This window comes from Trichosurus vulpecula, chromosome 5 (assembly GCF_011100635.1).
Source record: "Trichosurus vulpecula isolate mTriVul1 chromosome 5, mTriVul1.pri, whole genome shotgun sequence".
Classification (NCBI taxonomy): domain Eukaryota; kingdom Metazoa; phylum Chordata; class Mammalia; order Diprotodontia; family Phalangeridae; genus Trichosurus; species Trichosurus vulpecula.
Genome location: NC_050577.1, coordinates 57,214,430 through 57,226,582, shown reverse-complemented (window position 1 = coordinate 57,226,582; position 12,153 = coordinate 57,214,430). Strand labels below are relative to the sequence as shown.

The following is a 12,153-nucleotide window of genomic DNA, read 5'->3' as shown; positions in this document are numbered from 1 at the left end:
TCTATTACTTATCCTTGCCTTCCTTATTTTGAAATCTTATAATTAAATAATAATATCCTGCATTTACATGGTCCTTAGTTACATGGTTACAACATTGTTTTAAAGAAAATGGTTTATAGACTTTATAAGTCTATAAACCATTTTCTTTAAAACAATGTTGTAAAATAGTATGAATGTCCGGTTTAGAAATAGAAAAGATCTTAGAATTCATCTAGAACCATCACATTTTATAGATGAGAAAACTGAGCTCCAAAAGGTTAAATGATTCGCCTCGGGCCCCCCAGCCAGTGTCAGGGTCAAGACTGGAATCCAGTCCTTCTCTCTCAATGGGCGTCTTCCTGCTCCACCTGGCTGCCAGTCAGCAATGAGCCCTTTGTGACTGTGACATTGTAAAAGTCTGTGAGCTCATCCCTCAAAGATGTCCTAAGAACAGATGTCCTTGGGACACACGCACTCTGATGACCCCCTCTCCCCGTTTAATACTTACCTAGAAGCTGAGAAGCACCATAAGTGAGAGAGAGGAAGACCAAGAACAGTGAGATCTCCATGGTCAATAGTTCATTCTTTTCTTCTGAGGAAGTAGGGAAAAGAAAGAAAAAGATACAAAAAGTCACCTAAATGGGATGGATGGTGACAAACGCTTCCCCCACCTTCTTCCCTTCTCAGAACAGCCTGTCAGAGAAAAAACTGCGGGGTTAGCTCTGACTTTTAAAGAGCTAGTGAATTGAGGGGAAACCTCCAATAAGGAGATATCCTGTCACATGAGGGTGTTTGGAAAAACAGGAATTCAGTTACAACTTTGCTTTGTAAGCTAACTTCTGAGAAACACAGATACAAAGGAAGAGAAGGGAGAAACTGAGAGAAAGATGCAGAAGGAGGATTAGGAAGGCATAGGGGAAAAGATAAGGGGAGAGATAAAGAGAGAGTTGGTAGAAGAACATGAAGGTTTGAGAAAGAAAAGTTATAGAGAGAAAAGAGAATAAGAGGAAGGTGGAAAAGATAAGAGAGATGATGAGGTAGAAATAGAAAGAGAAAAGGTAAGTAGAGGTAAAAGAGGAGAAGAAAGAAGGAAAGGAGAGAGGGGGAAAGAATCGAATAAGAAGAGATTAGGGAGAGGAGGTGGGGCGGACAGGAGAGGAGAGAACAGGAGAAGGGAAAAGATGTGACCAGCATGAGGAAGGGAGAAGGAGGGAGAGAGACAGAGAGACAGAGAGACAGAGACAGAGAGACAGACAGAGACAGAGAGACAGACAGAGACAAAGAGAGAAGCTAATGGGACAGTTTCAAGAAAGAGAAGAGTGGTGAAAAAGTGAAAAAGAAAGAATGTAAGAGAGATCAACAGCAAAAAAGAAATTGGGAAGAAAGAGATAAGGCAGGGAAAAAAGTAAAATGAAGAAGGGGAAAAATCAAGAGACATAGATAGGCAGACAGAGGCATCATAGTTTCAAAACCCCCATTCTTGTGTAGCTGAAGTGTTGGCATAGGAAAGAGACTGTTTCTTGAGGTGTCAAGCTCAGGTGTGCTCTGGAGAGAAACTAGGGTCAAGCCATCAAGTCTGACTAAAGTACTCCTGCTGTATTAGAAATGTTAGAAATAACATTTATTCAAAAGGAGGTAGAGAGTTGGGGGCAATGAGGAACTTCAACTATGAAATACCTTGGGATTCAACCCAAAAGTGTTCTGAATGTTTTCCATGTTCCATGCTTGTCTCACAATTTTCTAAGTGTATGAAACAAAGTAACCCATTCTGCCCTCTTCCCTCTTTTCCCTCTCTTTTCTTCTTCCCTGTCTTCTATTACTGTCTTTTTTCTGTTGGAAGGACTGGGAAGCATTTGTGCTTTTCTCTGGCAGTACAATGAGTGGGTTTGAATATGATAGGGCTTGAGAAGGGGTAAGAGGGAGAAGAGGAAGCTTAAGTACAAGGAAACAGGCTGAGATGAAAAACCAAAAATGAAAAAAGATGATTCACGTAGGACCATAGGAATCCCTTTCACTTTTAAAATAAGTAGGCACTCTCTGTCGTGGGGGAGAGAAAAAACCCTCTCTGATAACGAAAAGTGTATTCATTCCATCCTGCTCCTACTGATGGGAGGCCAGAATATTTTTGTTTTAAAAAAATTATTTCATAAAACACAATAAGAATCCCAAAACTTTGTTGTACCATCTCTAAAAATAAAAGTAAAAACTGAATTATCCAATTTTTTCCAAAGCAGATAATGAAAATCGGCTGACACTACAAATGTTAGAAATAGAGTTAAGAAGAAAAAGCTGATCAGATCTGGTGCCATCTTGTCCACTTTCGGGGATGAATATTTTAGCTGTGGTGCATGTGGGATTATCAGCTCCACTCTTTTCTTTGCTGTAATGGTTTGAAACTTTCCTGCTTCCCCAAAATAAAAGCTACTTCTACAAACTGACTTGTTTGTAGATTTTTGAACATTATGAAATGAAGTTTGTACTAAACATCAAAAAGAAATGGCTTAAAAGATAGACCAGAACTATATGTTTCTCTCTTAGAGAGTCAAGGCTTGACTGAAGAAAAAGTCTGGGATGAACTAGGGCAGAACAAAAATGTTCCTTCCTATAGAGACCACTGTTTCACTAACTTCACATTTATCAAGTTCTAATTAGGCATTTTAAGATTTTTAGACATATTAGCAAAATTATTCTCTTTAAAAAATGGATGTTGAAAAAATTTCGCCTATTATACAGTGGGAAAATTGATGGGCTGGTTTGTCAGGAGACCTGACTTTAGGAATCAGCTCTGTCACTGGGTGAGCATGGCTGGGTTATTTGACCTCTATGGGCCTCAGTTTCCTTTTCTGCAAAATTAAGGGATTGGATTACATGATCTGTTCCAGTAATAGTTCTCTGCAATATGCAACTTTCTGGGTACTTTTAACCTTTGAAGAAACAAAGAACTTTTAGATGAATTACTCTCCATCTGTACTCAAGAACCTCTATTTCCTTTTTTTATTAAATGGTAGAATGGATTTTCAAATAATAAATATACCTAAATTCTTAAAAATAACAATATAGACTCTGTCTTTCCTATGCTAAGTTGAAAATGTTGACCTAACAATTCAACAGTCTAATCCAAGCAGCATTTATAAAGCATCCAACTAAAATCCCAACTCCTACATACAGGAAGCCCCTCTTAATTTTAGTACCTTCCCAATGTTAGTTGTTTTGTACTTATCCAGTTTGCACATATTTGTTTAAATATTGTCTCTGCCATTAGATTGTAAGCTCCTTGGGGCAGGGACTGTCTTTTGCCTCTTTTTTGTAACTCCGGCATTTAACGCAGTATCTGACACGCAGTAGGAGCTTAATAAATGTTTGTGGGGGTTTGCATTCTATTCTGGGAAAATGGCAGCTAAACAAGCCTAGCTCTCTCCCCATTCTCTTGTAACCAATATACCCTGTTCAGACTTCATCAAATTTTCCAAATATAAAAAGCAAATAACAAAACAATGAGATGTAAGGATGTATCCCATCCATAGAGAATTTCTACCAAGTAAAGGGTGAGCTCCTTTTATATTTAAATGGATCATTCTTTACCTTGTAAAGGATTTGAAGCTTTGAGTAGTTGGCTTGTATAAGACAAGCCCAAGAAAACAACTGAATAGGCAAATGGAGGAAGCATGTAAGAACTTGCCTCTTAAGGTCTGCCTCTGTAAGGTTTCCCTATGTGCATGTATCAACAGGAAGTTTAAAATAATGAGCAACACTGCTTACTTATGGCCTAACTTGCAAAGATAAAGATTTGGAAAATACATTAGATATTTGTCATAAGTGAAGGTGAGGTTTTCACCTAGTTCTGTACCAGGAAGTTATTGAAAGGCAAGACTAAGAAAAAAGTTATCGTATGAGGCTGGTCCTTTTCTCCTATCTCCTTCCTAGAAGATGGGAAGCCTGAACAAAGGTGAAAGGTGAAAAGCAAAGATCTGAAGCAGATCTAGGGAGGCCTAGGGGAAGGGTCCTTGGTCTTTCTGAAAGAGTATAACAGGACTCCTAACCAAGGATTGTAGCTAAACGTGAAGCTGGAAGTGGTGGAGACTGTAGCCGCCCAGTGAAGCCAGTTCAAGTGGATCTTGGCCCAGCTTCCAATGAGAAACACAGAGTATATTTAGAACTCTGTGCTTCAACCCACAGCATTAGATGTTGTTGACCCCTCTTCCTCTCCTCTCTGGCTTTCTGTGACCTGGTTGATTTTTCTCCTACCTGTCTGATGGTCCTTTGACTGAATCAGGATCTGATCTGAGGTTCTGATCTGAGCTTTCTTCTCTCTCATAGTGACCTCATCAATTTCCCTGTATTCAATCACCATCTTTATGCAGATGATGCCCAGATCTATATCCCCAGTTCTCATCTCCAACCTGAACTCCAGTCCCATATAAAAAGCATTTCCTTTTTATCTTTGAGCATATGCTACATATATTACAAGCCAATTTTATAAAATGGTTTTTTATAAACTTAGGATTTTCAATAAACTTTAAGAATAATTTTGAAAGTATAATTAAAACCTGAGAGCAGTTATAACTACTACATTTCCAACTTCACCCTACATCCAAGAAATTGAGGACAAATCAGGTCAATGCTTTTCTCAATAGCTCTCAACCCATTTGAAGGGCTGGTTGTTTTGTTTAGCACACAATTTCTTAAAATCCAATCCCTTTAAGAATTCAAATGTGATTAATATTTTACATTAACTTTTGTTGTTGTTCAGTCATTTCAATTGTGTCTGACTCTTTGTGACCCATTTGAGGTTTTGTTGACAAAAAATACTGGAGTGATTTCCCATTTCCTTCTCTAGCTCATTTTACAGATGAAGAAACTGAGGCAAATGGGGTTAAGTGGCTTGTCCAGTGTCACGCAGCTAAGTAAGTATCTGAGGCCAGATTTGAACTCAGGGAGATGATTCTTCCTGACTCCACTGTACCACCTAGCTGCCCCTTTTTATTAACTAGACACACCTCATAACATTCACATTTTTTGAAATTCACCCAATATGATGTAATTCCATAGAAGAGCTCCACAGTTTAACCCTAATTCAGACTATATTGGAGAGGATATAATGTATAGAGTACTGAAATTCAAAGGTGTCAGATTAAGAACTCATGGTTTAGAGATAACAAATGTAGGCACTAGTCCCTTGCTAATTTGTTAAATTTAGATTGATATGCCCCTTATCATCTGGTATATCCTGGGAGGATCCCTCTTGTATACAGCTAAATTCAATCTCCTCTTCAGGTTTCTTGCTCAGCTGTCTGAAGTTCACTGATTGCTTTTGGTGATACAGCTGCAACTACCCACCAGTCACTAGCCCTACAAACTGATAAGCTGCATCAAGGAGAGGGATGATCCTGTTCTCAAGGCAGGCAGAATCCACTGCTACACCCTGCTAGTTATCAAAGGTACCAACACCTCAATCACTTTCATGAAGGATATTTTCTTTTCCTACATCCAAGGGAACACAAGATAATACATCCAGATCCACAGGAGAGAAGGGAGCCATTAGGATGTTAATCTTCTGAAAAAACCAGTCATTTGCCAATGAAAATGCCAAAAAATAAAGAATGAAATAGACCTCATTCCTCGGGGCAGGAGAAGCAGGGCACACTACTAGTGCAGAATGTTGTATCAGATGAGGACACTGTATCTGATCTGCCCAATTGTCTTTATCTTAAAGGAGGCTTCAATCTGTTTAGGAGATGATTCCACACTCCACCCCAAGTCATGATGATGATCTAAAGACAAGGAGCATCCAAAACAAAAGCCTTTCATAACCTAGCCCCTGTTACCCTCCTACCTAGACAGTCTTTTTGCATCTTACTCCTCTCCATGAATTGTGCAATCCACTGACAATGGCATCCTTAATATTCCTTGAGCACGCACATGATAATCCATCTCCCAACTCTGGGATTTTTTTGTGTTCTCCCATTCTTTTATTTTTTAAAATGTTTTTATTTAAAGTTTTGAGTTCCCAATTCCATCCTTTCCTCCCTCCCCTCCCTCCTCCCTGAGATGGCATGGAATCAGATATAGGTTATACATGTGTAATTATTTAAAACATTTCCATATTAGTCATTTTGTACAAAAAGACTCAAATGAAAGAGAAAATGAAAAATAGCATGTTTCAGTCTGTATTCAAACAGTTTCAGTTCTTTCTCTGGAGGCAGATAGTAAGCTTCATCATTAGTCCTTTGGAACTGTCTTGGATCATTGTATTTATTGCTGAGAACAGCTAAGTCATTCATGGTTCTTCATGGAACCATATTGTTGTTATTGTGTACAACGTTCTCCTGGTTCTATTCTCTTCACTATGCATCAATTCATCTGAGTCTTTCCAGGTTTTTTCTGAAATCATCCTGCTTGTTATTTCTTGCAGCACAATGACATTCCATTACAATCATACACCACAGTTTGTTTAGCCATTCCCCAATTGATGGGAATCCCTTTGATTTCCAATTCTTCGCCACCACAAAAAGAGATGCTATAAATATTTTGGTACGAATCAGTCCTTTCTCTTCTTTTTGGATGTCTTTGGGATATAGACCTAGCAGTGGCACTGTTGGATCAAAGAATATGACATACTTTTGTAGCACTTTGGACATAGTCCCAAATTGTACTCCAGAATGGTTGGATCAGTTCACAACTCCACCAACAGTGCATTAGTGTCCCAGTTTTCCCACATCCCCTTCAACATTCCACATTTTCCTTTTTGGCATATTAACCAATCTGATAGGTGTGGGGTAAAACCTCAGAGTTGTTTTCATTTGCATTTCTCTAATCAATAGTGATTTAGAATATTTTTCATATGACTATAGATAGCTTTGATTTCTGTCTGAAAACTGCCTGTTCATATCCTTTGATCATTTATCAATTGGGGGATGACATGTATTTTTATCGATTTGACTCAATTCTCTATATGTTTGAGAAATGAGGCATTCATATAGATACTCATTGAAAAAATTTTTTTCCCAGTTTCAGAATTTTCCTTATAATTTTGGTTCCATTTGTTTTGTGTAATTTTTTTAATTTATATAATCAAAATTATCTTTTTCACACTTTGTAATGCTATCCATATCTCCCCTTTGGTCCTAAATTCTTTCTTTATCCATAAATCTGATGGATAAACTATTCCATGTTCTCTTAATTTGCTTATGGTATCACCCATAATCATATACCTATTTTGACCATATCTTGGAATACAGTGTGAGATGTTGGACTATACCTAGTCCAGTTTCCCCAGCGCATTTTTTCAAATAATGAGTTTTTGTTTCAAAAGCTTGGATCTTCTGGTTTATACTAGATTACTGTGGTCATTTATTATAATATAAATTGTACCTAATATATTCCAGTGATCCATCACTCTATTTCTTAGCCAGTATCAGATTGTTTTGATAATTACCACTTTAAAATACAGTTTGAGATGTGGTATAGCTAGACCAGCTTCTTTATCTCTTTTAATTAGATATATTTTTTGCTTTTGCTTTGTCTGAGATCAAGATTGCTACCCCTGCTTTCTTTGCTTCAGCTGAAGTATAATAGATTCTGTTCCAGCCTCTTACCTTTACCCTGTGTGTCTCTCTCTGTTTCAAATGTGTTTCTTGTAAACAACATATTGTAGGATCCTGGTTTTTAATCCATTCTGATATCTGCTTCTGTTTTATGGATGAGTTCATCCACTCACATGTATAGTTATGATAACTAATTGTATTTCCCTCCATGCTATTTTTCACATTTATCCTCCCCCTCTCTTACCTCCCACCCTTTCCTTTCTCACAAGTGTTTTACTTCTGATCACCACCTTCCCCAATCTACCCTCCCTTTTATCAATCCACCCTCCCCCTTCTGTTATCCCCATCCCTTTTTACTTCCTTAAAGGGTAAAATAGATTTCTATATACAACTGAGTACCTATGTTATTCCCTCTTTGAGCCAATTTTGATGAGAGTGAGGTTTAAGCTTTGCCCTCCAACCCCCTCATCTTCCCCTCCATTATAATATCTCTTTGCCTCTTTCATGTGAGATAAGTTACCCCATTCAATCTCCCACCTCCTTCTTCCAGCATAATTTTCTTTCTTGCCCCCTTATTTTGTTTTTGGGGTATCATCCCATCAGAGTCACCTTATATCCACACCTTCTGTCTGTATATACTCCTTGTAATTGTTCTTATAGTAATAAGGTTCTTAAGAGTTACAAATATCATCTTGCCATATAGAAGTATAAACAATCTAACTTTATTGAATTTCTTATATCTTCTCTTTCTTGTTTCTTTTTTACCTTTTTATGTTTCCTTTGAATCTCCTATTTGGAGGTCAAAATTTTTATTCAGGTCTGGTCTTTTAATTAGGAATTCTTGAAAGTTCATTAAATGTCTATTTTCCCCCCTGAAAGATTATATTCAATTTTGCTTGGTATGTGATTCTTGATTGCAACCCTAACTTGTTGCCTTCCAGAAGTATATCATATCCCTAGCCCTCCAGTTCTTTAATATCATATTTCAAGCCCTCTAGCTACCAAATCCTGTGTAATCCTGACTGCAGCTCTACAATATTTGGATTGTTTCTTTTACAATACTTTCTCCTTGATCCAGCCAAATCTGAAATTTGGCTATGATGTTTCTAGGAGTTTTCATTTTGGAATCCCTTTCAGATGGTAATGGGTAGATTCTTTCAATTTCTATTTTGTCCTCTGGTTCTAATATATCAGGGCAGTTGTCTTTGATAATTTCTTGAAAGATGTTGTCCAGGCTTTTTTTGTCATGATGTTCAGGTAGTCCAATAATTCTAATACTATCTCATCTGGATCTATTTTCTAGGTCAGTTGTTTTTCCAATTTTCTTTTACTTTTTTTTTATTTTACCGTATCTTGATGTCTCAGAGTCATTAGCTTTACTTGCTCAATTCTAATTTTTAAGGAATTATTTTCTTCATTAAGTTTTTGTACTTCCTTTTACATCTGGCCAATTCTATTTTTTAGGAAGTCATTTTCTTTGGTAAATTTTTTTATATTTTTTCCCATACTATGACTCTTTTTTTCATGATTCTCTTGTATTATTCTCATTTATTTTCCCAATATCTCTTCTACTTCTCTAATTTGCTTTTTCAAATCCTTTTTAAAAGCTCTTCCAAGAATTCTTTTTTGGGTCTGAGACCAAATTATCTTTTTCTTTGAGGCTTCATCTGGAGCCATTTTGACACTACTGTCCTCTTCTAAATTTATGCCTTGATCTTCCCTGTCACTGTAGAAGCTTTCTATAGTCAAGTTCTTTTTTTGTTTTTTGCTCAGTTTTTGGCCTCTTTTGTGATTGAGTGTTTTTATATGAGAGTTGAGCTCTGGTCCTGCAGTATTCCAAGCTTTTTGTGCTATGGCTCATCATCTTACTGGCAGCTTTCACTGAGCTTCAGGGTTTAGCTGATTGCTTTCACTGGAGGGTAGGTTACCCTTCTGGCTTGTACTGGGGAGGAGGGGAGGGATTCTCTGTTGGCATCCCTCGGGTTTGGGGTTTAGCTGTTGGTCTGCCCCAGGGGTGGGGCCCAGCTGTTGGGTTTCTATGGAAACAGGGTGTCTCTGTGGGCAGGCCCTAAGGTGGGCTTTCACTACTGGACAGCAATGAGGTCAGGACCTCCCTGGTGGCTTGTGCTGGGGGAGGGGGTCACTGGGCTGAGGCCTCGCTGTGCTGCACAGACTGCTCACTTGCCTAGGGGGCTGCTGGTGTGCAGGAGGGTAGGGCCTCACTGGTAGATTGCCCCAGGCTTGGAGACTTGTTGATAGCCCCCTGCTGTGAGGCCTGCTGCTACTGCTGCTGCTGCTGCTGCTTCTGCTGCTGTTCTTGGACCTCACTCCCCTCCCACCCCAGTGAGACAGACCTTTCCTGCAGGACTGGTAAGCTACTTCCCTGCTCCTAGATCAATTCTGAGGTGGTTTTCTAGTTGTTTGGAAGGGAATTTGGGAGGGCTTCAGAGGGTTCCTTCCTCACTCCACCATCTTAGCATCAGAAGTCCAAGTCTGAGCATTTTCAAGGGCTGTACCCCATCTCTGGCATGCTCTCCCTCCACATGTCTCCCTTGTGGCTTCCCTCAAGTCTCAGGTAAAGCCCTACCTTCTGTAAGGAGCCCTTCCCACCTCTCTCTAGTCTTAGTCCCTTCCCTCTGAGACCATCCCCAAATTTTCCATATATAACTCTTTTACATGTAATTGTTGGCATGCTGTCTCCTCTATCATATCTATCATATATGTCTCCTTGGGGCAGAGACAGTTGGTTTTTTGTTTTATTTTGTCTTGGTTTTGCCTTTCTTTGTAATTCCAGTGCTTTGTACACTGCCTGGCACACAGTAGGTGTGTAATAAATGCTAGTTAACTGACTGGCAACAACCACACCAACAAAAATAATAATATTCTATACCTTAAGGCATCCTATGCCGCTGATCTACAAAAACCTGACCTTATTTTGCAAAAATGTGAAGGAAAAAAATGCAGTTTCTTTGGCTAACATGGTCCAGAGATGCTGAAACATAGGCAAACAGGAATAAAGGTACATATAGAATCTACTCTGGTCATCTCCAAAAGGAAAGTTCTTGAGCTTGCCAGTGGTCATTCTGATGCTGAGATTTGGATGTGAAACAGAATTACAAGAGAACTGTGACAACCTCCAGCTGCTCACCCAACAACATCCTGTTTCTAACAGATGTCCCCAACCAGGCCAATCCTGGTGTATATACATGGCTGTAGACATTGTGACCACAGTTCTAATACCTGGAAACGGAAAATTAACAGATGATGAAAGCTCTTATCACATCCTCATTGCTTCTTTTAGTAAACTATACCTATCTTCCTCAACTTAGAAAAAACATCTAAGAGAAATCATAACTGTACTCCCCAAACTGATCTTAGGGTCTTAGTCTCTTAGCTTTTCTACTGATGATAACAGCAAATCTAAAAAAAATCATAGATATTAGCTCAACTTACTATTGCCAGTCATTTAAGTGAATATTAAATAGGAATTTAAGTTTAACAAATAAATACTCAAATGGATCTGTAATCTCATATATGTGAATGTACCCCTTTATACAGATCATGCAACCCATCCTATGCCTCTCTACTCTGTGAAATTCTTGTTTATATCCTCCCAGAGATTTGCCACTAAGAATCCATCCACTATGCCTTTGTCATTTTCCCTTGACATCATGAGGGGACCAGCGGAGTATGTATGCTGTCTATTCAGTTACCCCCTCACTTGTCAGCCTTTTTCTGTTTTGGAATTGTGCATTTTCTGGATGACAACCTTTACTCCAGATTATTTTTGTAGCTTTTGGGGGGGAGCAATTTTTTAAAAAACTACCTCAAGTGAGAATTGTTTGAGAAACTGAAATACTAAACCTAGATAGGGTGATTATTAAAGAATAATAAGAGAAATTACTGAAATATAGAACAAATATTTGTGGTTAACATGCTATTTACTGAAAGGGAAAACTAGTTTCAAAAATCAATCTCCAATGTCCTATCATTTAAAAATCAAAAGTACTCCACAGTTATTCCTTGAAATATTGATATGATTTTAGGACCATCCAATGTGGTCCTGTTTTGATGGTGGTAGTGAGATCACAGCTTAACAGAAGCTAAGTAACTATCATATGCACATAGCACAAAAGCCAAAAAAAATTAGCATCTCCTGTAAGGGAGAAAAATTGGGAATGAAAGTTACCCTTAGCCCTTGATAGCAATACTAAAACATGGGTCTGACCCCATCATTCCCCCAATCAAGAACATTCAATGGCTACCTATTGACTCTAGTATTGAATGCAAACTTTTCTGTTAGGCATCTAAAGCCCTTCCCAATCTGACTCTAATCTCTTCTTCCAGGATGATTCTAGATGGTTCTCCTTCACATTCCAGTCAAACTCACCTATTTCCCATTCCCCATGCATGATGATCCATCTCACTTCTCTGTCATTGGAAAGGCATAATAAATCTTCCCTGGGCTTAAAATATTCTTTGTTCAAAGTGGACAAAAACAGGGCAATATTGTTACTAACTTCTTAAATTTAAAGGACACTTTGCAAAAACAAATTATTAGAACAGAAGTTCATAGTTCACAGTCAACAAACATTTACTAAGCACCTCCTATAGGCCAGGCACTGAGCTA

General features: G+C 38.4%; 1 protein-coding gene across 1 annotated transcript in view; it reads right to left on the bottom strand.

Annotated features, from left to right (window-relative positions):
* MRC1 (mannose receptor C-type 1) overlaps positions 1-667 on the bottom strand; it is a 127,388-nt gene extending 126,721 nt beyond the window's left edge. The window contains 1 exon segment of the mRNA XM_036759851.1: positions 488-667. Coding sequence (XP_036615746.1) covers positions 488-548 — 61 coding nt within the window. The 5' untranslated portion in view covers positions 549-667.
* Between the last annotated feature and the right edge of the window lie 11,486 nt (positions 668-12,153).